This window comes from Gorilla gorilla, chromosome 4 (assembly GCF_029281585.2).
Source record: "Gorilla gorilla gorilla isolate KB3781 chromosome 4, NHGRI_mGorGor1-v2.1_pri, whole genome shotgun sequence".
Classification (NCBI taxonomy): Eukaryota; Metazoa; Chordata; class Mammalia; order Primates; family Hominidae; genus Gorilla; species Gorilla gorilla.
Window position 1 is genome coordinate 173,557,419 of NC_073228.2, and position 26,674 is coordinate 173,584,092.

At 41.8% G+C, this 26,674-nt stretch overlaps 1 protein-coding gene across 2 annotated transcripts in view; it reads left to right on the plus strand.

The window, feature by feature from the left end:
- DOCK2 (dedicator of cytokinesis 2) overlaps positions 1-26,674 on the plus strand; it is a 441,813-nt gene that overhangs the window by 94,787 nt on the left and 320,352 nt on the right. For both annotated transcript variants that reach the window (XM_031011390.3, XM_055387440.2), the window contains exon 23: positions 15,872-15,980. In XM_031011390.3, coding sequence (XP_030867250.2) covers positions 15,872-15,980 — 109 coding nt within the window. The remainder of the gene's footprint in view (positions 1-15,871; positions 15,981-26,674) is intronic.

Here is a 26,674-nt window from a genome sequence, read left to right on the forward strand (position 1 = left end):
CGGCTATGTCTTTGTCAGCAGCACGAAAATGGACTAATACAGACCCTTATTCCTCAAAGTAACAGATGCTATAAAAGCCATTTGATGTGATTATTAGCAGTCATTGTGCCCAGGTACATTCTTGTACACAAGTGTACTTTTCCTCAGAATAAGGTTCTTCCAAAGTATAATTTGCTGGGCTAAAGGGTATTAATTATTTTTTTCCTGAGTTCCTATCAGATGGACATTCTTTGGGGAAGGGCAAACTTGCATGTCTTGAGTGCCATAGGAGTGATAGATAAAATGAAGAGCTTGCCTATATTTGGGGCCTGGTATGGTGGCTCATGCCTGTAATCCTGCACTTTGGGAGGCCGAGGTGGGAGGATCACCTGAGCTCAGGAGTTTAAGACTAGCCTGGGCAACATGGTGAAACCCCATCTCTACTAAAACTACAAAAATTAGTCTGGCATGGTGGCACAGCCTGTAGTCCCAGCTACTCGGGAGGCTGAGGCAGGAGAATCACTTCAACCTGAGAGGCAGAAGTTGCAGTGAGCCGAGATTGCACCACTGCACTCCAGCCTGGGTGACAGAGTGAGACCCCATCTTAAAACAAAACAAAAAACAATAACCATATTTTGTGAATAAGCCACAGGTGATAATACTATCATGCTAATAATTAAGAATACCCTAAATAGTATGAGCCACAGCATTTTATTCTGCTGACCTCTGTCTCTTCCTGGAATCACTTTTCTTCCCTTGGCTCGCTAACACAGAACTCTTTTTGTATTCCTCATACTGTTATTTTCTCTCTGGAGGTCCTAAATGCTTTTTGGTGTCCTCCTTTCACTCGCTTCCCACTCCCTAGCTGAATGCATCCACTCTGGTTGCTTCAGTTATCATTTCTATTCGGATAACACAGAAATCCAGCCTCACCTCTTCAGCAAGTTCCAGATCCATATATCCAATCACTTGATATCTTCTTTTCTAGTATATCAAAGGCAACTCAAAGTTAGCACATCGAGAATCAAATTCATGATGTGCTCTATCTCACTGACCCACAAACCAGTATGCAGCGTGAGACAGAAAAGAGGGACTCATTCTTGACACCTCATTCTGTTACTCCACGTATGGTCCACAGTCAAGTCTCAAACCTTTCTCCCTGAAACGTATCTCAATTTATCTATATCTTTCCATCTTTACTGCTAACCTCCTACTCCATGTTCTCACCCTCTCACGTGTGGAATACTGTATTTGCTTTCTCCAGTGGTCTTGCTGTATCCATTCTTGCCTTCCTACAGTCTATTCTCTATAAAGGTTTTTGGATTTCCTAAATAGACAATTATAGCATCTATAAATATAGAACATTTTGTACCTCCCTTTCTAATCTTAATTCTTTTTCTCCCTGTCTTACTGTACTGGCTAGGAGTCTAGGTCAGTGTTGAATAGAAATGGTAATACATATTGTGCTTTGGATATTTATTGTAGATGCTTTTCATCAGTTTAAGGAAGTCAATAATTATGTCTGTTATGAAGAGATAAGAGGTTTAATTGTGATGACTGATGTTTTGAATTCATTTCTACCATTTTAGCTGTGCATCCTCCACACCACCCTGATTTTTCTGTCCTTTTTCTCCCTTTCTTTTTTTGGGATTGTTTTCAATTTCCTCATTCCCTTTTTCCCCCTTTATTAGTTTGAAAGTTACATTCTGTGTTTAATTATATTAGTGGCTACCTGCATATTTTATCATACATATTTAACTTAGTAAAGTCTAAAGTTACATTTTTAACATTTCCCTGAGTAATAAGATTTCAGAAGGCTCTGTCACCTCCTTCTTAAATATCATGCTAGAATTATGCAGCATTTTAGTTTTACTTTCTAAAAATAACTCCACATACTAGATATTATTATTGTTTTAAACAGTTAGTATTTATGTTTTTACCAATAAAAGTTCATCAACACTATTCTACTGTATACTTAAAAATGATTAAGATGGTAAATTTTATGTTATATGTTTTTAACCACAATTAAAAAAAAGCTCATCACTCTTTCTCCTATCTTAGACATTTCATATTTGCTTACTTTCTTTCTGAAGTTAATCTTGTAGACTTAACTTTAAGAAATTATGTTGGTAAAATCCCTGAAATTAAATTATCTGATTTTATTCTGAAACTTGAAAGGAAGTTTTTCTAGATATAGACTTATAGCTCATTTTTTGTTTACTGTCATCTACTGTAAATGTTAACTGTTAGTCTTACTATTGTTTCTTTATAGGCATTCTGGTTTTATCTCTCTGGTGGCTTGTGAGATCATCTCTTTCCCTTTGATATTCTGCAGTTTCACCATGATGTACTTAGGAATGATTTTGTTTATGTTGCTAAAAGTTAGTTTTCCTGGATTTGAAGTTTTGAATATTTAATACCAATTCCAAAAAACTATTATTCTTGCTTTTTTAAATATTCACATTTCTCCGTATATTTTATTATCTCTCTGAAATATCAATCAGCATATGTTAGACCTCATTATATTCTCTAGTTCTCAAAAATTCTCTTTCATATTTTCTATCATTTTGTTTTCTCGGTTCATTCTGCCTAATTTCTTTAAACCCATTTTCCAGCTTACCAAGTTCTCTCTTTAGCTTTGTCTAATATGTTCTTTAACTGACTGAGGTTTTTCTTTCAATTACAATATTATTTTCAAAAACCCCATTTTGTTCTTTTTCAAATCTAATTTTTTGTTTTTATAATATTTTGTTTCTTGATCATATTTTCAAGCATCTTTTTAATGTTTTGAAGCATAGTGAGTGTGCTGGGTTTGTACACTTTGTTGCATAATTCCAGTAGTGGGAATCTTTGTGGGTTCTCATTCTGTCTCTCTGTTTTGGGTGACCCTGCTTCTTTATGCATTTTGTTGTTTTTATTATTTCCTAAAGCTAATTGTCCTTGGAACTTCGTCAGTTGGTATATATTTTAATTAAAGTTTTTTGTTTTCCTCCAAAGAAAATCAGAGTTTCCTTCTTTCATTCACCTGGGGCAATACCAACCAGATACCTCATTAGTTAAAATTTCTGTTTATGGATACAAGCAAGGAACATGAATTGGAAAACAAAAATAAAACACAGGTCAGGATTGACTTGTGGTTAAGAATTCTCACTGGAGATGTGTTTGTGTTTTTCTTCTACATACAGCATCGAAGACCAGGACATTTCCTTCCTGTTTCCTTTTGTGCAATAGGTTTATTTCTTTTCCTCTATTTTGAAGAAGATGCAACAAACTGGGAAACCAGCTTTGTATGAGGGTCTCCAATATGCAGGCCCTAGGATTGATCTCATTTCTTCTATTCCCCAGGCAGCCATCAAAATAGAAGTTTAAGGACACGAGGGCTTGCAGACGCCTTTGGGGCAAAGCTGGCTGCATTGCTCTGACGTACCCAGAGACCTGCTTTGCTTTGTGTTTGTCCTCTGTAGATTCCTTACTTTCTTGACAGTTTAGTGACTCATATTTAAAATCCAGCTTTGGTAGTTGTTTTCACTGACAGGTTTTCCAGGACATTTTGTTCACCATACTGTCAGAAATGGAAGTCTTTAAACTTCACCCTACAGCCAGAGTGATCTTTCCACAGTTCAAATCAGATCACAGTACTCACCTTCTTAAAATCCTCTTATTTCTTTTTATTCTTCTTAGGATGAAGACAAAACCTAATGTGGCCTGCAAGGGTCTCCTGGTCTGGCCCTGTAGCCCCTCTGGTCCCCTTTGACCTGACTTCCCTAGGTGAAAGGAGAAGTCTTTCTCCACTCTGGAATTGGTGGCTTTCATTCAGCCCCTCTGATTCTCTCAGCTCCCTTCTGCTGTGGGGCCTGTGCACTTGCTGTTCCTTCAGCCTGGACTGCTCTTCCTTCTCCTTCTCACCTAATTTTCTCTTATTTATCTTTCCTGTGTCCTCTCAAGCATCACTTTCTCAGGGAATCTATCCCTGTATTTTCTGGCTAGGTCAAAGCTCCCTATTTTACCTGTTCATTGCCCACATATTTTGTGTTTGAAGTACATATCACAGTTTCTGTTTTACATGTATAGATGTCAGTTTTTATTTATTTGTATAAATTCCTTAATTGCACAGTGACTGGTGCATAGTAGATGCTCAGCACCATCAATGGCACAATAACAAAAACACATTTTTGTTAGTTGAATAACTTATCTTATGGAGACCCTAAGCACACCTACTTTAGCCAAGTAAAAGCTGCTGGTATTAGTCTGTTCTCAATTGCTATAAAGAACTACCTGAGCCTGGGTAATTTATGAAGAAAAGAGTAAGTTTAATGGACTCAACACTTCCACAGGCTGTACAGGAAGCATGGCTGGGAGGCCTCAGGAAACTTACAAACATGGCAGAAGGTGAAGGGGAAGCAAGCATGCCTTAGCATGGCAGAGCAGGGGGGAGAGGGAGAGAGAGAGAGAGAGAGAGAGTGAGAGAGAACCAAGTGGGAAGTACTACACACTTTTAAACAACCAGATCTTATGAGAACTCACTCACTGTCATGAGAACAGCAAGAAGGAAATCTGCCCCCATGATCCAATCATCTCTCGCCAGGTCCCTTCCCCAACATTGGAAATTACAATTTGACGGGAGATTTGGGCGGGGATGTGGAACCAAACCATATCACAGCCCTTCTCCTAGAATTGAGAGTCCATGATTTTTGAGTTTTTATTTCTTTCACCCCTCGTGGCTTGCTTCCTGGGGTAACGTGATGGCTCTTTTCACTGGTTTCAGGCCAGGTATGCACAGCTGCGTCAGCAGGGTCTGGTAGCTGAAATGCAGCCCTGGATTTTAAAGCTCACCTGTTTGGGTCAGTGGCCTTCTTCTTTTATCAACTTTTCCTCCTCTGATATGTTCTAATGTAATATTCTAGTGCCTCTCCATTCTAGTAAGTGTTAGAATGTGACCTCTCCTAAACCCTAGAAGTCCACACAGGGTGTGTTAAATGCCCTGCACTGGTTTGCACCCCAGCCTTTGTCTGCTGTGTGCATTGCATGCCCAGATTTTCTACCTGGACTTTTGTCATGGTGTTCCCACTTTGGAAGGCATCTGTGGGTTTCTCAGACTGGAATCTAAAGATGGTGAACAATTTTTCAGTATATGGGTATTTCTCAACTTTTAACAAATTGCTCTTAAAGCCTATAGCTTCCAAAACACCTTTAACTCAGGATTTATTCATCCTTACATTCAGCAACAATGCATCACATACCTGTCCCATGCATACTGGGCCATAAAACTTAGTTTCTTTTTTTAAGCACATGAGTAGATAATGAAAGTTTCTATCTCAAAATGAGTTCAAATACGTGTCTAGTGGTAGAACTTTGGTTTGCATTAGTAATCACATGTTTATCCAACACATATTGAGTAGGCCACTATGCTAGGTACTAGAAATATAACAATGAACTGGACAGACTAGTGGAATTAGACAAAGGTATGAAAGTTTTTAGTGTAGTTGAGAAGAGAGACATGAAGCAGATAATCATGTGGGTGCATGTAAAATCAAGGGGAAATGCGTGTGAGGTGCCCTGGGATCATGCTATGAAGAGATCAGCTTTCGTCACAGGGTCAGGAATACTTCTCTGAGGAAGTACCATCTAAGCTGTGACCTGAATGATGAGTAGGAGTTGGCAGGTGAAGAGGAGGAGGGTGTAGTAGATGAAAATAAAGCCAGAGGGAGCTCCCTGAGATAGGAGGGAGTTTGACCCAAAGGAACTGTGGAAAGTCTAGGGTGGCTGGAATTCAGTGACCAAGGGATAGAATGACTGGACATTGCCTAGAAGGGTAGGAAGGGGTGGCTCTTGAAGAACCTTGAGTGTCAGGCCATGACCTCTAGAAATTATCTTAGGGAAGTGGGGAGCTGTGATATTATGAAGTGTATACTTGGTCTTTGATCCTTTTTCCTGGCATACATGTCCTAAAATCCTTAGAATCTCCAAAAAGTGATGTCTTTTTGCATGCTAATGAGTTGACTGAAGCCTGGAAACCCTTAGGTAGTTTCAGGATGAGGGGTGGCCATCTGAAAGAGCAAGGCAGAATTAGAGGGTTGAGACTTTCAGCCTCCCCCATAGGGAGGGGAGAGGGTTGAAGTTAACTTGATCACCAATGGCCAATGCTTACATAACAAAGCCTATATAAAATCACAAAAGGACTGGGTTCTGAGAGAACCCAGCAATTCCAGACAGCTGAACATGTGGCGCTTCCTGGAAGGTGGCATTCCTGGACAGGGCATGGAAGCTCCGCATACCTTCCTCCCCATTCCTGTATCTTTTGTAATAAATACCCTTTATATCAAATAGGTAAATGTGTTTCCCTGAGTTCTGTGAGCAGCTCTAGCAAGTTAATCAAACCCAAGGAGGGAGTTGTGGGAACTCAAATTAATAGCCAGTTGGTCAGAGGCACAGGTAAAACAACCTGGGCTTATGATTGGCATTGGAAATGGGGGGCAGTCCTGGGGACTGAGCCCTCACCCAATGGGATCTGACTCTCTCCGGGTAGATAATGTTGGGTTTGGACTGAATTAGAGGACACCCAGCTGTGTCCACTGCAGAATTCATTGCTTGCTTGGTGGTGGGGATAGACTCTCGCACATTTGTTACAGATGTCTTCTGTGTTCATGGTTGCGGCATGGGAGCAGAGGGAAAGTGCGTGTGTTTTTTCCACTTAGGAATGATTAAAGGATTTTCAACAGGAAAATGCTATGATCACATCTGTGTTTTTAGAAAGGTCCTTCTGACCATTATGTAGAAACTGGATTGAAAGAAAATAAGAGAGAGGGAAGGGGCACTGGTTCAGAGACCCCCACAGCTGAGAGGAAATGGAGGCTTGGTCCTCCATGGTACTGATGAAGATGGAGAGGGGTAAATGGCTTTTGGGGTGGAATTAATGGGTATTGATGACTCAATAACTTTCAAGCAATTCAAGATAGCCCCTTCTTAGCCCAGGGTTTTGACTTGGGCACCAGTGGGGCCTTTAGGCTGTGCTTGGAAACTAGAGGGTGTTTTTTTATTGTCCAAAAACAGGCTTGGTTTTGGACAATACATGTTCTGAAATAGATAGAAATGTTCATTTTCAACTCAGGTGCTTAAAAAAGAAACTAAGTCTTATGGGCCAGTATGTATGGAACATGTATGTAACGTGTTATTGCTGAATGTAAGGAAGAACTCTTTGACAATAGAAGCCAGATAAGAATCCTGGAGAATTACCTCAATGGTAAATAGTTTACCTAAAGATGAGGACACAAGGGCCCAGACAAGAGTGATCTGAAGTCTGAATGTCTGTAAATGCTAGTCTGGTTTAGAATTCACTCAGTCCTGTGACCGATACCATTGCTCCTTCTGTTACCCTGTCCTCTGCGGGCAGCCTGGTGGGCCCTCGGTCATCCTACTGCTCAAAGAGGTCTCCAGGCACTCAAACCTCAGTGTGTTTGATCTCCACATTCCTTGGGTGTTCCCAAATTTCAAAACAAAGAGTTTTATTGCACATGCATTTTTAAAACTGGCACCATTAGCAAGGAAAATGTTAAAAGAAAAAATCACTTAACTACACACACCAAATGTCAGGGCTCTTAGTGGAAGAGCCTGGGGTTAATTATCCTTTTCAGGAAGCCATGGAATCAAAGGATGAAGTTCAATGCTCTTGGCATGACCATAATTTAGAGTAATAATAACTTGGCATTTCTTGGGCTGTTGTGTCTCTAGCTGCAGTTTATGCCAGAAACGGGGAGGCAGGTGAAAAATCAGCATCTTGATTCTGTAATTGTAGAGGGAAAATGGCCTCTAGTTGTATGTGACCTTCAGTTAGATTCTCCAGCCCCAGCCTTATTCCCACATGAGAATGAGAAATTTCAGGAAAGGCTTTGGAGAAATGGACTGCTGTAGGAAGGAGCTATAAGGCAAGAAATACATGAAAGAAAGAGTAGATCTCTCTTTTTAAAGTTAAATGAAAATTTCACTTGTGTTTAAAAATCAGAATATAAAATAAGTGTATATAATGGGCATGTTATACCTAATCCCCTTTTCCAAGAGGTAGCTAAATTATCAATTTAATGTACAGATTTCCAGATTGTATTAGCTTTGCATGTGTGTCTGCGTAATCATCTGGCAAGCCATTTTTTTCTGTTATATATTTTCAATTATATGGAAACCTCCTAGATTGTAAACAAACAAACAAATAAAAACACTGAGGGAACAAATGATAAAAGAAGTGGTCAAAATCCAACTTCTTCTTGGCACCCAGACTTTTATACCAACTGGGCCATAGAGAAAGAGCTGGAAGGAGTGTGCTGAATATTAGCTGCTTTTTCAAGTAGATGATGTAATCTATATATTTCTCTGTATGTCTTGGAAGCAGGGAAGAAAGAAAGAGAGATAGAGAGTGTGCATGCGTGTGCTTCTTTCTATCCTTAGGAATATTGTTTTGGAAACATTCAATTTCTAATTATATTGGGGGGAAAAACCCTAAATACCATTTTTCATGCTAATGGAGAAATTTACTTAAGTGCAGAATTATGCAACTTAGTTTTCTCGCCAAATTACATAAAGTGTGCAGCTCCTCTGAATAGAATGAAGGATGGCACGGGCACACATCACACACTGTTCATAACTTAAAGTTCTTTTCAGGCTTTTTCCTGCATCTTATTACCTACTTACTATTAATTTATTACACAGGGTTGCCATATTTTAAAAGTAAAGTGAATGTTTCAGATGGATTGTTTTTCTTTCATTTCTCCCATATTGTTAACTTCTTTTTTTTTTTTTATTTAGAACTGTTTATACTTCCATCAGAGGCAGTTTTTCTTCAGTGATTGCATTAATTTTTATGTGTTCATTCTAGACATTTTTCAAACAGAATCTCCACATGTTGAGTTTGTCTTCTTTTCTCTCATCCACAAATCATTCTTTCCTGGTGTTATTTACAGGAAGAAGATGTTAGTGAATCTCCTTTGCTATTTGCCCTAAGGAGTGATCCCACCCCAAATGTCAGGCTCTGGAAAAGTAACAGCTCAATAGAAATGATCTCGTCATTGACAAAAGTACTTGGCACCAGGAGCTGATCTGCACCCCGCCTGTTGGCTGCTGGGGGTATTCAATGAAGTAAAGCCTGCACAGGCACCTCTGTGGCCTCTAGGGCTGCTGACAGTTGACACTAGCAACACTGTAGTCATCCTAACCCTTCCTTACATATTCTGTTTCTCATAAGGCTTTGCTCTTTCTCTTCTGACAGAATAAATATTTCCACTTCAACTTTGTTACCCTTTAGAGGAGGATTTCTCTGACCACTGTGTATGTGTTTTGTTTTTGTTTTTGTTTTTGGAGACAGGGTCTCATTGTGTCACCTAGGCTGGAGTGCAGTGGCTTGATTATGGCTCACTGCAACCTTGACTTCCTAGGCTCGGGTGATCCTCCAGCCTCAGCCTCCCAAATAGCTTGAACCACAGGCATGCACCACCACACCTAGCTAATTTTTGTATTTTTTTGTGGAGACATTTTCCCAGGTTGGTCTTAAACTCCTAGGCTCAAATGATCCTCCCATTTCGGCCTCCCAAAGTGTTGGGATTACAGGTGTGAGCCACTGCACCCAGCCCTCTGACCATTGCTGAGTAAGACAGCTAACTCTCAGATTCTGTGTCTTTGCAATTTCTTATTTATTTCAGGTCCATACACCTTGATGGAGGGGAAGAGGTGGGGATGGTGGCAGTGACCTTACAGGGAAGGGATGAATTAGGAAGGGAACCGTCTCTTTCAAGAATCCTTTGCATGCCTATTTCATTGACTTAAATGTGCCTGCCTAGTGCATTGAAGGGTCTCATTCTATGAACAGGATTGGGAAGTGCAAGGATGATCTTCAGACAGACTCAGCCACTGGTTTAGCTGTAATTATTCTTGGTCCCAGGTTGTGGGGTGGGAGGGAGAGAGGGAGAGAATACACTTGACTCCTTGACTCTTGTCTTAAAGTATTATGATTTTCCCGGAGTAATCACTCTTTTGAAACCAGGAAAGATTCAATGGTTCTTTTTGTAAAGTCACTAATTTACACTTATCTGAATAGGGCAAATTATTGGCTCAGGGGAGGGAACACCAGCCAAGTCACCTTGGTTTTAGAGCTTGAATAGAAAAAGCTTAGAGCCAGCCTTCTAGCTTCCCTCCAACAGTCCCATAGCGTCATCCCCTGGATAACGGATGCCTCCCTACCCACTGACTTGCTCTTGTTCCTGGGGTCATAAATTATTTAGCTGCCACTTATCTCCCAGGATCTTCTACTATTTTTTTTTTTTTTTTTTTTTTGAGACGGAGTCTCGCTCTGTCTCCCAGGCTGGAGTGCAGTGGCACGATCTCAGCTCACTGCAAGCTCCACCTCCCGGGTTCACGCCATCCTCCTGCCTCAGCCTCCCAAGTAGCTGAGACTACAGACGCCCACCACCCTGCCCAGCTAATTTTTTTTGTATTATTTTTATAGTAGAGATGGGGTTTCACCGTGTTAGCCAGGATGGTCTCAATCTCCTGACCTCGTGATCTGCCCATCTCGGCCTCCCAAAGTGCTGGGATTACAGGTGTGAGCCACTGCGCCCAGCCCTTTTACTCATTTTTATCTCCAGTGTGGTGCCTGGCATGTAGTAAGTGCTCAGTAAATGGTAGTTGTCTTTATGAAGATGCTGATTTCTTTCTTCTTACAGTTCAGGAAGCAAAAATGGGTGTATCCAGAAGAAAAACTGGATATGTTGTAATAATGGCTGACATCTATTGTTGACTATGTACTAGACACTGCTAATGGCTTTATGTGCATTGTTTGATTTTCGAGCAACCTTATGGGGCTAGTACAATTTTACTAATGAGAAATCTGAGTCTCAGAGAGGTTAGGTACCTCAGCCAAGGTCACCCAGCTAATAAGCCACAGAGCAAGGCTAGGAACCTAGGCAGTGCTGCCTAAACTTCTCTATTGCTTCGAAGAGTCAGAGAAGGAATCGGAGGGATGGATGCCTATAAATGTGGAAGTGACTGAGCTACAGAAAATAAAAGAGGGTCAGGGTGTTAGGAGGCTCTCCCTCCACCCCTGATTCTCAAGGGAATCTTCCCACTTGCTTTCTGCATCCTGAGGTTGCTTTGGTTAGTTTCTGCTCCCCTGGGATGCTAGCCTGAGGTTGGCATCTCAGTTTTGGGCTGAGGCTTTATGTACCTGCGTGAAAGAGGTGGTACAGAGCATTGTACACAACATATGGGGCTCCATTTGCATTTAGTGAGTGCTCAGCTGTGCACAGTGTCTCCTTAATGAATCACATGCAAGCCGAGCATCGCTATATTTATCCAAGCCCCGGGAGCAGGAGTGCTGGCTGTGGTCGACTTGCATGCCCCAGAACAGTGCCTTGCAGGTTGTTCCAGTTTTCCTTGTGGTCAGGGCCTTAGGGCCCTTCAATAATTTGTTCCCTGGCAAAATCTGCTGGTTTCTGAAGTATCTTTCCAGGCGTTCTAGGCCAGAAAAAATGTTTACATCCTGAAGCTGTAACAGAGACCAAGCGCTAAAAAAGAACCTGGAAGCTACATCTGCTGTGCCCTTGACTTCAAGGCCACATCTGAAGAATCGCAGACAGATGAGGCATTTTTATTTTCTTTTCAAGCTTCTCAAGGGGGGGTCCCACAATGCTTAATCACCCTGCTGTCATCAGGTTATTTCTTCCTTGTAATCTAAAACCCTTATGAATTTTTTTCCTTAGTCATTCCTTAATTGAAATATTTCTTTTTATAGCTGGGCATTGGTGGCCTGTGCCTGTCGTCCCAGCTACTCAGGAGGCTGAGGCTGGAGGATCACTTGAGTCTGGGAGTTTGAGGCCAGCTTGGGCAACATATTGAGACCCTGTATCTTACAAAATATTCCTCTTATGCTCAGATCAGAGAGTTTGCCCAAATAATCACTTCTGTGCTTAGGAATCAAGAACAAGAATTTATAATGTTTACTTAACACTGATTAAATGCCAGCTACAATATTAAGCACTTAAAAAGAATTATCTCATGTTTTTCACCTCAAAATAACCATTTGAATGAGCATTAGGACTCCATTTTCTCAGAAATAAAAGTAAAATTTCAGAAAAGTAACAGGCCACACAGCAAGTATATGGAGGAGTCTGGCTTGATAGCAAAGCGCTTTATATGAAATAGATTTTTCTTTCCTTTCTTCTTCCCAGCTGTAGTCATGTCCTGTGACTCTTCTTCCCATTCCCAGCCATTCTTCAGCTAAAAAGAAAGTAAATATTTTTAAATATGTATATATATTTTAGATATATATATTTATATTTTAAGACATATAGATAATATATAATTTATGATTTATATTTAAATTTGTATAAACTTATATTTAGATTATAAATTTAAGATTTATATTATATTATATATATATACACATATATATATGTATATATATATATACTTTTCCCCCATTTTCCTCCTAGAATTGTTTTTTTATCCTTTAGAAGACTTAGGCAGGTGCAGGATATATTTTCATCCCTGGACTCAAGTGTGGTGTCAAGACCCTTAACTTGTGACATGAATAGCAAGGAGCAGATTGGATTCCCACTGGAGTGGAGGCCCCTAATCATGGCTTCCTGGGATTTGTGTTATCTGCCTTCCCCTGTTAGATGCTGAGAACATAGAAGAAGAATACCTGGTTCTGGTTCAAGCTATATCATTGGTACAGTCTGTGACCTAGAGCAGATCACTGCTCTCTTTCTCGTGAAAATCAAATTTAGTTTCCTACAAAATTTAAAGTTGAGCAGAGCCTTGGTTTAGTCTTACAGACTAAAAATCTTTTTTCCTTCCAGTTCAGTCACATAATATTTACAAGATGGTGAAGCCAAGTCACTTGCCCTCTCTGGCCCTGAGTCTCTTCATCTGTACAATAAGAGCAAGAACTAAATGCTCACCGGACTTCCCAGCAGCTCTTGGTTTCAAACTCAGGGGAGCTGCAGGAAGAAGCTGGCTCTACTCTGCCAAGTTCTGACTAGTGAGGGTTTGCAACAAAACCAGCCAGGGCTAGTCTAGGCAAAAAGGAGAGTTTATTTTAAAGATATTTGTGCAGCTCATAAAATCCAAAAAGAAAGTTAAATAATGAGACGCAGAGAAGTTGGGAACCAGGACAGCCTCAGGGATCTCTTCAGCAGGAGCTCATGACCCTTCCCCCTGGAGTGCTGCCATTAAGATCACTCCAAAAAAGCCTGCTTTTATGTTTCTTTCTTAAAAATGACAAATTCCAGAAGGAGAACTGCCAGGGGGCCATTCAGTTATGGAGGGTAGGATTGGACAGGCCAACCAGCAGGAAAGTGTTGCTGGAGCCCAGCCTTGTTGGAGGAGCAGGTGGTTCCCAGGAGGACCTGGGCAGAACTCCCCACCACACACACAGGTACACCCTACAGAAAGAGCCTATGTGTCTGTAAATGATTGGGCAGCCAGGTCGGGGTGTTAAATGTGGGTGGGAGACACAGTGGGCAGGTTCAGTACTCTAGACCAGTAGCAGCCATGGTGATGGAATTCATTCAGCGTTTTCAGGCAGCTGTGCCTCATGAAAGAGTAACAGACTTCAAGGCAAAAGGCATGATGAGTGGACAGTCCATTAGGGATTGCTGGTGGCTGTGGGCACAAAGAAAGACAAACGGTGTGATCTCATGGGGAGCCTGACCACCACCATGCTGGATTAGGATCCTCTCTTTTCAGCCAGGTCAAGGACAGGGTACTCTGGTCCCATCTTTTCCACTTTGATGACATTTGGGCAAGTTTCAACCTCTTGAGAGTTTTTCTGTTTCCTTATCTGTGAAGTGGGGATGAGAGCAATGATAATCATGCTACTCTTCCAACTGACAACAGTACGGCAGGCGCTAACATCTGCTGGGGCCAGGCACCCATGCTGAGAACTTCCCATGTGGGTTGATCCTCGCAATCCTCTGACACAGTACTGTTATGGTTTACACTTTGCCCAAGGCTTGTGGGAATTAAGGGGGCAGTAAAGTGTAGAGCAAAGCAGCGTGCAAAGAGACTGAGAGGCTGGGTTCAGGAGCCGATGGCCAGTTTTGAATTCTGGCTCTGACACTCACTGGCCTGGTGTTTTCTGGCATGTTGCGTGAGCTTCATTAATTTGTAAAGTGGGTGTGATACTAGTGCCTGCCTCATGCTGTGGTTGTGAGGAGTGAGTGATTTCACACGCATCCAGGAAGGTGCCTGGAGCAGAGCAGTGCTCTGTAATGTTTGCTGTTGTTTGTAATAAAGTGCCTGCCGGGCAGTGGGGATTTGAACCCAAAGCAGATTGACTCTAGAATATATATGCTGTGGCAGTTATCTCTGGTGGTGGAACAAGAAGGCTCAGCAGTGAGCGGCGTAAAAGCCGGGGTGGGGGCGAGTTAGCAAAGGGAGCTATGGAGCTAGGGAGAGGAAGAGAATGAGGAGCCCTAGGCACGTAGCCACTTCAACACTCCTTGTCTCTGTGACCTTGAGCTGGACCCAGAAGGTCAGCAGCAATTGCTGAGTCCCCGTAACCAACGGGAACATTCAGCACTGACTTCACTTATGCTTCTGACTTCAGGAGGGCTTTAGAGAGGGGGTTAGTTAGAAAAAGAAGGAAAGAAAGAGAGACAGAGAGTGACTAAGACAGAAAGAGAGTGATGAAGTCAGTGGGAGGGTGGGGAGAGAACTAGATATAAAGACATAGAGAGCCAAGGAGAGAAAGAGTGATTGACACTCAAGAAGATAAACAGAAGAGGCACACACTTAGAGCCACAGAAATGAAGTAGAAAGACAGGAAAGAAGGGTGAGGGGAAGGATGGGGATTTTGCAGAGACAGTGCTGAGGGGGCTGTGACTGGCTGGCCTGCTCTGTGGTTGAGGAGCAAACAAACCTGTTAAGTGTGTCAGTGCTTTATCTAGGAAAGCACCTTTGCCAAGGCCCGGGCACACTGAGGAGCTTTTTGAGCGTGTAGGGCTGTGACAGGAGAGACTCTCTTTATCTGAATTGGAGACAGGAGCGCTCTTCTGTGCATTTCACACTGGATGCCACAGATTAGGCTGCGGATATTTCACGGTTGGTGATAAACATTTGTTTGGAGAAGCCTTGAGCAGAGCAACACTCCTAAGGCTGGGGGAAGGGGTTGATAACAGGCAGGTACCTGGAGACTGGTTTTACATGAGGGACTGGTTCTATGCAATTTTACACTTGTATATTATTATAGGCATTGAAAGTCCCTAGAAGGATACCCATTAAAACTTTGACAATAGCTAACCTCCCTGGTTGGATTAATGAGGAGTCTCACCTTCTAAGTTATGTATTTCAGTTAGGTTTACATGTTTTACAGTGTAGGGATTTTATAATCAGAGAAACAAAGGCTTAAGGTAATAAGTTAACTCCTGAAATGAAGGAAGGGAAGGCAATGGCCCCTGACATAAAACAGGTTGTTGGGGCTCATCCGACAAACAGACAATGGGTGGTGGAAATGGCAGTGCATTTGAAAATATTTCTCCTTGATGTTTCCAAGATACTTTGAAAATTTGATGACCACAATCTTTCCTCTGATTCTTGCAGAAGGGTGAAATTATTAATGTCTCCTCAGCTCAGACAAATTTCCTTCCTTTGGGGTTTCCTTGGGGTTTAAAAAAATACGGCAGAAGGTGTATGCCCTGTTAGTTGGTGGGTTTCTGTTGGGTATGGTGGATATGAGGCTTTTCCCTTGAGAGAATGATGCACGCAGCATCTGCAGAATCCTGTCCTCCTTGAAAGTCCCCACCTCCCACTCCTTTTTGTTTTAAATTTTAAATGAAGTTTGTGCCTAGTACACACTTTTAAAAGTATTGTCTGTTAGCTTGAGAAATGACCCAGATGTATCTTGTTTCAGGCTTTATGAAGGCAAAGAACAGATGGAGTTTGAAGAATCCATGAGACGGCTCTTTGAATCCATCAACAATCTGATGAAAAGTCAATACAAAACTACCATCCTTTTGCAGGTTGGTTTATGCTACAATAAAATCTATCTTCTCCTTGGCCATCCAGTAAATAACAGCATGCTAAGATAATATCTTCTTTTGCTGAAATATGCAAACTTGTATCCAGTGAAGGCCTGGGCTGGCCACTAGGTTAAAGACCAAGGGCTCCTCAGGACAAGAGAAAACGTATTTATTGTTTGTTACCCATGAAGCTAGCAGTGCCTTCTTTTAAAATAGCTCTGAAATTTTTGTTACCTAGAAGGAAATTAGTCAAACCGGATCCACTTCCAATGGAGAGAACAGTTCATGGCAGCAGTCTCTTAAACTGAGTTTAATTCTCGACAACATAAAGTCAGGGACCCTTTTGGGATTAAAGAGGGCTCCTCAATAAACAAGAGGTGCTTTGGAGAGAATGAGTCCACTCATGTGTGGTCCACGATGCTAATCTGTGAAGACTGCAAATCTTTGAGAAAGTGTGAGGCCTATCCCTGTGTTTGGGAAGGAGTTGAGCAGCTAAGAGTCTGAATGAAGAGGCTGTTTCAGGGAGACTTCAGAACTTTCACAGAATGCACTTGCAGGCACTGGGGGTGCGGGTGGGGGAAGCTGGGAGTGCCTGATGTGTTGTGAATAAACGAAGCCCAAACACATTTATCTAAATCAATGAGTTAATGCAGATTGGTGCTGCTTTTTTTTTTTAAATCAATGTTATTCTTTTAGATGCTAATTTAAAGATCCATTATGCCTGAGATGCCCAGGCACTGGTTAGAATTAATGAGGTACTAGTGTTTAGCTAGAATGAAGGTGAGGAAGCAGAGGCGGAAGTCAGCCTGGGGGAATGTTTGCTTCTCATGCTATGGGTTCCAGACTGTGCACGTTAGAATCATGTGGGGATCTTTAATAAATTCTGATGCCTGGTTACAACCACCCGACTTTCTAATTTAATTGGTATGGAGTGTGACCCAGGCCAGGGGATTTAAAAAATTCCCCAGGTGATTTTACTGTGAAGCAAAGTTTGAGAACCACTCTGCTGATGGCTTCCTTTAATGTAACAAACAGTGGAAACCTGTGTGTTGGGGAAGGCAACTATCTTATTCATATGTGTCTTCAACACTCAGAATAATCCTGATAATTCTAAAATGTATTCTCCTCAGAATGTGTATCTGTATTTCTTGATCTAACTGAATAACTGAAGGTCCTAACACTATTTGGTCTTATGTAACAAGGTTAGGAACACAAATACCCTCCTCTAGAATCCACTAGTAAAATACCCAAAAAGCTTCTGTTTTATGATGAGATAGAGGAGGAAGAGGTATAAATGATTAAAAATGATTTAAACCAAACTATGTAACAGGCTTTATATTTCATGCTTCACATATATTACTTTATTTCACCCTCTCAAAAATCCTCTAAATTACACATTAGGCCTGCCATGTTATAAAAGGATAAACTGAGCCTCAGAAAGTTGAAACGATGTGCCTAAGGCTACATGTCCACATCTCCATGGTCAAAAGCCAAAGCTCCTTCTCCTGCAGCAAATCTCAAAGTCTATAGAAGAGTCCTTGTGTGGGATTTGCTGACATCACATGGGCTTCACCCCTCTGCCCTCATCACTAAGTTCTCTTCACATGGTACTGCTTTCCATATTTGAACATAACTTTAAATTCTTCTTTGATAACTTTTCAACAGCCATACACATAGGTGGAAAGCATCATTGGTTTTATGAAAATCCCTGAGGCTAAATTTGGCCCTTAGAGCAAATTGAAAAAGAGATGAAGCCCCTTTCTATGTCTCTGAGGTGGAAATCTATGGGAAGAAACCAGCATAATCTGGCCCAAATCACAAGGAAAACAAGGCATTTCTAAAACAGCTACCCGGACAAGAAGAACCTGGGTAAAAAGACTTATGCCAAAACCATAATAATCATATGAGTTCTCTAATCCTAATATTAGGATTATTCTGAGTGTTGAAAACACAATGATTAGTGTGTCTTCAACTAATAATCATTTATTAGTTGATGCTTAATAGATATCTGTTGAATTAATTAATGTATAACACTAGGGATACGTCTTAAGGTTTCTATTTTATTGATGAAGGAACTGAAGCTCAGACGGTTGAAACAGCTTCCTCCAGGCACCATTGCTGAGAAGTGCGATGGCTCAGATTCATGTCTGTTCCTGCCTGGCTCTAAAGACCATACTCACTACCACGGCATTAGCCTGTTCTTTATACTGTTTCTTTAGTCCCTGCTGGGGATGGATGTCTTCCTATGGATTAGTTGGGACTGCAGTCTTTTAGTTTTTATTTTTCCCTTACCCCCTCCTGGTTAAAAAGCAAACAAACAAAAAATGTATTCCTCATATTCCTAACCCCTTCATCATTCTCTGACAAAGGGGATAACAGGAGCAGGGGACAGCATGAGGAGATGCGGCAGGAGCCCCAGCCAGCCACTGCATCTGTATCACACTGGAAGCAACTGAGCTTCTAGTGAGCAGCCACACAGTGTTGGGATATCTGGAGAGAGCCAAGGATGACCAATTGCCATGAGAGAGGCTATAGGGTTGAATCAGGTGTGAAATCAGCTCCAAGGAAGCTGAAGTGTGAAAGAGCAGAAATGATGAGCCAATAGATAAAGCCAGTTTCTCATCCCAGAGGAGAAAGGCGCTGATGCCCCAAAGAAGTTGAGGTGCCATGGAGAGAAGAATGGAAGAGGGAATAGGTCATTTTGGAGCTACTCTTTCTAATTTCAGCACCTGTTTCCCTACGATGGGCTACAAATATATTTGGGGAAGGAACAAAGGGAGAGAGACAGTAAGAATGCAGGGAAAGAAAGAAGGAGAAAAAAAGGAAGCAAAGAGGAACAAGTGAGCATTTGCCGCTCTCAAGACACTTGGTCAACAGGAATGCCCTTCTTTATCAGCTGCATGACCTTACATTGGTCACTTAACTTCTCAATGCCTCAGTTTCCTCATCTATAAGATTTCATTGTGTGGGTGAGGATCAAATAAACATTGTCTGCAAAAGAACAAATTATAAAATGCTATGCAAATGCAGTGAACTAATATGATTATTATGGTTTTGGCATAAGTCTTTTTACCCAGGTGGTTCTTGTCTGGGTAGCTGTGTTAGAAATACCTTGCTTTCCTTATAATTTGGGCCAGGTTTGTTGGTTTGTTCTCATAGATTTCCACTCCAGAGACATAGAAAGGGGCTTCATCTCTTTTTCAATTTGCTCTAAGGGTCAAATTTAGCCTCAGGGATTTTCATAAAACCAATGATGCTTTCCACCTATTTACATAGCTGTTGAAAAGTTATCAAAGAAGAATTTAAAGTTACATTCTAATATGGAGAGCAGTACCATATGAAGAGAACTTAATGATGAGGGCAGAGGTGTCAAGCCCATGTGATGTCAGCAAATTCCACACAAGGACTCTTCTATAGACTTTGAGATTTGCTGCAGGAGAGGGAGCTTTGGCTTTTGACCAGAGAGATGTGGGCATGTAGCCTTGGGCACATCGTTTCAGCTTTCTCGGCCTCAGTTTATCCTCTGTAACATGGAAGGCCAAATGTGTAATTTAGGGGATTATTGAGGGGGTGAAATAAAGTAATATACGTGAAACATGAAGTATAAATAAAGCCTGTTACATAGTTTGGTTTAAATCATTTTTAATCATTTATACCTCTTCCTCCTTTACTTCATCTTAAAACAGAAGCTTTTTGGGTATTTTACTAGTGAGGATTCAGAAGGCGGGCATTTGTGTTCCTAATTTTGTTACATAAGACTAAATAGTGTTAGGACATTCAGTTACTCAGTTAGATCAAGAAATATAGATATACATTCTTAAGAGAATAAACCCACAAGAAGTGACTGTATGAAAACATGCATGGGAAAGTTTCAGCTAGTGAAATAGTACGAGGTGACCGGAGTCTTGATTCTGAGCCTGCATGGGGTGTGAGCTATTAGTAACATCAGCCATAAGTGCTGGGTGGGTGCAGAGGATGCGAATGCCCGTGGTTGATGTTCCTGGTTCAAACTTTTCACATCCAGCTGGGTAGCGGCTTATGTTGGAAACCCTCATTTGTGACCAACTTAATTGTGAGTAGAGCAGATCTGGTTCAAATCTCAGCTGTGTCCACTGTTAATTCTGAAACCTAAGCAAGTTATTGCCCATCTCTAATGCTCACCCAGCTTTTGTGAGTTGCTTTCTGTGGTTTTTCTTATTGTTCTGAGTCGGCATGGCAGCAGCTCACCAAGACCATGGAGAATTGAAAACCAGTAGTTCAGAGGAAAGGAGCAATAAAAACACTTTCTGCTGATCAGGTACCTACCATGTTCCAGACATGGAACTGGGATCTTCATATACAGTGTTTTAAATCCTGCCAGAGATCTTCAAGGAACCACTATCCTCAGTGTTCATAGGAGGCTCATAAAGTTAAATAGTTCATCCCAAATTACATGTATTCATAGTGCTGGAGCTAGGATTTGAATCCATCCAGGTCATCTGCCTCCAAAGCACTATTCTTCTCTATGCCACAGGTAAGGTTTAGGCCAGGGATTCCCATGTGTTTTCAACAATGGGCCACATGCTCAGAAGTCCTTGTGTGTGCCAGCCCTGTGAGCGTGGTTGATAAAACTGATGGCAGATTCAGAGGGTCAACACCACACACATGTAAATTAGATAGAGCTCAAAAGTTGGTAAAAAACATATGGTGATGTTGTGCAGGCCAATTTGCCCCACTCTCCTTACGATCCATGGTATTTCATAATGCTCCAATTTGATGGCACAAGTGGAATTAAATGAACAGCTTGTATTGAATGACATGCTCTCTTGGCCACTGTGAATGCCACTCATGCTAATGAAGCCCCTGGAGTGTCCAGGAGGGCAGGGGACTCTGCCATTTATATCCCCAATGTCTGGAACAATGGCTGCCACACAGAAAGTGCTCAAATATCTACTGTCTGAATGAATGAATGAATGAATGAATGTGGCTGGGTGCAATGGTGCATGCCTGTAATCCCAGCACTTTAGGAGGCTGAGGTGAGAGGATCTCTCAAGCCTAGGAGTTCAAGACCAGGCTGGGGAACATAGTGAGACCCTGTCTCGACAAAAAATTAAAAAAAATTAGCTAGGCATGGGGGCCTGCCCATGCCTAGTGGTGTATGCTTGTGGTCACAGCTACTCAGGAAGCTGAGGCAGGAGGATCACTTGAGCCTAGGGGATCAAGGCTGCAGTGAGCTGTGATAATGCCACTGCATTTCAGCCTGGGTGACAAAGCAAGACCCTGTCTCTTAAAATAGATAAATAAATACTGCCGGGCACCGTGACTCACGCCTGTAATCCCAGCACTTTGGGAGACCGAGGAGGGTGGATCACAAGGTCAGGAGTTTGAGATCAGCCTGGCCAACATGGTGAAATCTCGCCTCTACTAAAAATACAAAAATTAGCTGGGCGTGGTGGCGGGTGCCTGTAATCCCAGGTATTCGGGAGGCTGAGGTAGGAGAATTGCTTGAACCTGGGAGGTGGAGGTTGCAGTGAGCCGAGATTGCGCCATTGCACTCCAGCCTGGCGACAGAGCAAGACTCTATCTAAAAATAAAATAAAATAAAATAAAATAATTACTTCTATCATTTTGTTTAGTTTGATGTTTCAGTGTTTATTCAGTGTCAAGTGTTGAGCTAAAAGCTTTACATATATTGTTAGCTCAATTGATCTTTGTAACAACAACCTTATAAGACAAATAGTCTTTTTAAGTTCCATGACATACCTGCACAGAATGTGCAGGTTTGTTACATAGCTATACATGTGCCATGGTGGTTTGCTGCACCTATCAACCTGTCATCTAGGTTTTAAGCCCTGCGTGCATTAGCTATTTGTCCCGATGTTCTCCCTGCCCTCACCACCCAACCCCCTGACAGCTCCCGTGTGTGTTGTTCCCCACCCTGTGTTCTTATTCTTGCTCTCCCACTTATGAGCGAGAACATTTGGTATAAAGCGGAGATAAAGACTATATGCAAAGACAAATGGGCTTTATCTCTGCTTTCCAAATGAGGAAAATGAGGCTTAAAGAGGTTAAGTAACTTACCTTGGTGGAAAATTAGTAGATCTTGGATTTAAATTTTGGCTGTATAAGTCCAGAGTTTGAGTTCTTAATCACCACCAAACAATAGCATAATTTCATTAAGACTCAAGTCTTCTGGCAAAACGCCAGGTGGATAAGACTCAGGGGACCCCACAAAGTTGAGTTACAGAAAGGATGGAAACACACATATTCTGGAACCTGTTGGTTCCTTTCCCTTCACTTTGCCTGAGAGATTAGTGATGAGACTCAATGTCCTGAGAGAGCTGCATTTATTTTCCTTGGGGACAACTCAGCATCTCAAAGGAAACTGTCTTCTTATGGTCATGCTATGGGGAATTCCTGTGACATCGTTTTTCCAGTTTCCGTGGACCTTGATCATCCGCTGCTTGGCTAAAATAAAAGGATTAAAAATTGAGGGGAATAGTACTTGTTTTGAATGCCTGTGGCTCTTGAATGAGGAAGCTATCTGGTAGCATTCTTGCATAACTGTGTATCATTTTAAGACATGTTCATTTTGGCCAGAAGTCTGTGTGTACTGGCACCAACACTGGTCACTCTGTTTGAAAGAGAGAGAAAGGGAGGAGAGAGAGAGAGAAAGAGTGAAAGAGAGAACGGGAAAGCCTGAAAGCACTCAGCAGACAAGTCCCTTTGAGTTTGGAGGCGTCCTAGTCTGGTTTTGATTTTTGTTGTTATGTTTAAACACTTGCTGTTTTCTAATTCTGGTGAAGTCCATCTAGATAGCAATGATCTCAAGTGTCCTCCCTTGATTTACCTCTGGGACAGTAAAACCCCTCTTGGTTGCTTTGGGTTTGATTCTCCTCTTGAGGGATGTAGCTGGCCTTTGGCAGAGGGGTTCAGAGTGGACCCTTAATCTAGGAAATTCACTCAGTGCCACATGATCACCTAATTAGTGAGATAGCATTTTCCTGTTGGCCATTCTTGCAACCCCCTATAGAGGTGGTAACGAGGATCCTTAACTTAAGGAATGTCAGAAGAACTGCATTTTATTTTGAAAAACTATTCTTACAAAGGGTGGGGGAAGCTCTTTTTCCACTTCCTCCTCCAAATTAGCCTTCTCGCCCCTGCTGAATCCTCCCCACTTGCCGAGATAGAATGCCTTTCCTACAGCGTGACAGGCAGTAGTGGACGTACTGGGTAACAGCCAGCAGGACAGAGCTGGGTACACATCCTTGCTTTGCTTCTCATTAGCTACATGGCTTCTGGCAAGTTATTTAACTTCTCCATGGCATGGTTTTCACATTGGTAAAATGGGATTAACATTTTCCACTCATAGAGTAGTTGAAAGAATTAAATGAGATCATGCATGTAAAGTATTTGGCATGTAAACAGTTTCCAATAATGGTTCCTATTTTATTATTTATTTATTTATTTATTTATTTATTTTTGAGACAGTGTTTCTGTCTGTCACCCTGGCTGGAGTGCAGTGGCAAAACACAGCACACTGTAGCCTCTAGCTCCTGGGTTGAAGCAATCCTCTTGCCTCAGCCTCCTGAGTAGCTGGGATCACAGGCCTGTGCCACCATGCCTGGGTATTTTTTTTACATATATATATTTTGTAGAGATGAGGTCTTGCCATGTTGCCTAGGCTGGTCTTGAACCCCTGGGCTCAAGTGATCAATCCGTTGGCCTCCTGAACTGCTGGGATTATAGGCATGGGCAACCATGCCCAGCCATGATTCCCACTTAAAAACCCTATAATTCATAATCGTATTATATGAGTATGTGTGTATATGCATCACATGTATGTTTATGTGTATAGGTATATGTATGTATGTGTGTTTTAAGTATTATACACAATATAGGAATATAGACTATGGAATGAAAGTAATAATGATACAATATTATTTTATGAAGAATCGTATTAATAATGAGAGTAAAAATAATAGAACGGCTGGGCACGGTGGCTCCAGCCTGTAATCCCAGCACTTTGGGAGGCTGAGGCGGGTGGATCACCTGAGGTCAGGAGTTTGAACCCAGACTGGCCAACATGGTGAAATCCTGTCTCTACTATAAATACAAAAAATTAGCCGGGTGTGGTGGCAGGTGCCTATAATCCCAGCTACTCCGGAAGTTGAGGCAGGAGAATCGCTTGAACCTGGGAGGTGGAGGTTACAGTGAGCAGAGATTGTGCCACTGCACTGCATCCTGGGTGACAGAGTGAGACTCTGTCTCAAAATAAATAAATAAATTAAAAACAATAATAATAATAGAAGAGTAAAACTCAGTTCCCAGGATAGAAACATGTAACAAATGGAGTCTCCCATAGGTCTTATGGTTGAGGTGCTCTGCCTTCTGGGAGCGTTTGGTGCTGGCACCTCCTGAACTTGCCTGTTGTCACCTGCCCCAGTGTGTCAGGGCAAGACCATAGACAGAAGTCCTCTGACAAATGCTGACCATGACAACAGTCTTGGCAAACTTCAGGAGGCAGAGATGGGCTGTCCCCTGTGGGAAAAAGAACCACAGGGCCTGCCACTTCCCTGTGAGGCCGCCTGGACTAGATGCAAATTTAATACTCCCCTGTCATGTTGCTAAAACCCTCTGAGACTCAGGTGACAGCTACTTGCTTCATTTGACTGTACTGCCTGCCTGGAGTGGGAGGCTGGGAAGATGGGCTTCTTCTGAGCAGCCCCTCCCGCAGCCTGTGTAGCTCCCTGCTAATAGCTAAAGCATGTAAGTGTGCGTGCTGTGGAGACTCCTGATAACTGCGGTTCCATCGTGTCCCTCCAAAGTCCTGGAATGACATGCAGCTCTTGAAAGCCAGCAACTCGCAGCAGACACTGAAGTCCTGCCTTTCCCCACAGGGGTTTGTTTCTGTGCATGTTTCTCACTTTGGTCTTAATTATGATGAGTACGCGTTATAATCTGTCCAGGTGTGGGGAATGATGGCCAGTGCTTGAGTAATGAGATGGGAAGAAACTCAGCACACACCATCATGAAGAGGCTGAGGCTCAAGGAGTGAACAAATGAGCCTAGGCTCATGCGGTGCTGGGTGGAGAGCTCAGGGCCCTGTGGGCTGTATGTTCTTTGGCCTAAGAGTGGATGAAGAAACAGTTTGCTAGAAGTGCTTGCACCAGGCCAGGCATGGTGGCTCATGCCTGTGAGCCCAGCACTTTGGGAGGTCAAGGTGGGTGGATCACTTGAGGTCAGGAGTTCAAGACCAGCCTGACCAACATGGTGAAACCCCATCTCAACTAAAAGTACAAAATTAGCTGGACATGGTGGCACACGCCTGTAATCCCAGCTACTCAGGAGGCTGAGGCAGGAGAATCGCTTGAACCTGGGAGGTGGAGTTTGCAGTGAGCTGAGATCACCCCATTGCACTCTAGCCTGGGCAATAAGAGCGAAACGCTGTCTCAAAAAAAAAAAAAAAAAATGAAATGCTTGGACTAGCCTTTTTTCAGGGCACATGCCTCAGTATATGGTATCCCTTTAGACTTTAGAGGTTGTAAATTAGTAGCCCCTGGGAGAAATGCAGCCTGCATTTGTGTTTGATTTGTCTAGCAAATCAAAGCGTTAAATCAAAGTGTTAAAACAATTGATAGGAATAACTGAGTCTTTAGGCAGAGAATGGAATCCACACACCTCATCACTTCCCACTGCCCTGTCCTCATTCCATATCACTTCTTTCTGTTGCTTGTCTAGTCCTGCAGTCATCTGATTTTGCTACATCTGCTTGATGTTTCCTGATAAAGATGGTCCTTGACCAACTAGGTTGGAATGTACTGGATACTGTGACTGCCTGGAGGAATGTCATAATGCTTCTTAGCATATTAAAATTATGAAAAGTTCTATAGTTAAAAAAAAACTCACTGGTTTATCTTTGCTTAAGCCAATGCTTTCCGAAATTCTTTGATTGCAAACCCTTTTCCCCTACAGACTACCTAGCACCATCCTATGGGCCAAGAGGCTCCAACAGAACATAGTTTCAGAGACAATGGCTTTGGAATGTTGTTTTATCTTATAATCTACATTTAAAAGAATAAAGAATAAATCTCTAGATACAAAATCCAATAACCATAAAGTAAAAGTCTGACAAATATGACAGCCTGCAAATTAAAATCTTTCTATGCAATGGAACAACAGGATAAGTGGGAGAAAATTCTTGTAAAATATGTTACTGTAAAAGGGTTAATATTAATGATGCATGAAAAATTTTAAAAACCAATAAGAAAAAAATACCCAAAATAAGAATAGAAAAAGGATATGAACATGCAATTTAGTAAATATAGATGTTCAATAAATATGGAAAAGATGCTCAACCATACTAGCCACCAAAGAGTTGCAAATTACACATCAGATCAACAAAAATCTACAAGATTGTATGTCCAATGGTAGCAAGGTTATGGGGAAATGGTCAGTTAGTTAAAGGAAATTGGTTACTGTATCTTCTAAGGTAATTGACAATCTCTCCTAAAATGTGTATGTCTATATGTTTTCATGCACTAATTCTTCTTTGAACAATCCTACAAGGATCTTTACACATATACAAACGGTACTTTTTTTTACCACGTATTTATAATAAAAATTGACAATAGCATGGAGCCTATGATCAGGGGTGGGCTGAAGAAGGTATAATGTACCCATTTGAGCAGTGCTGGGCAGTGGTTAGAAATGAA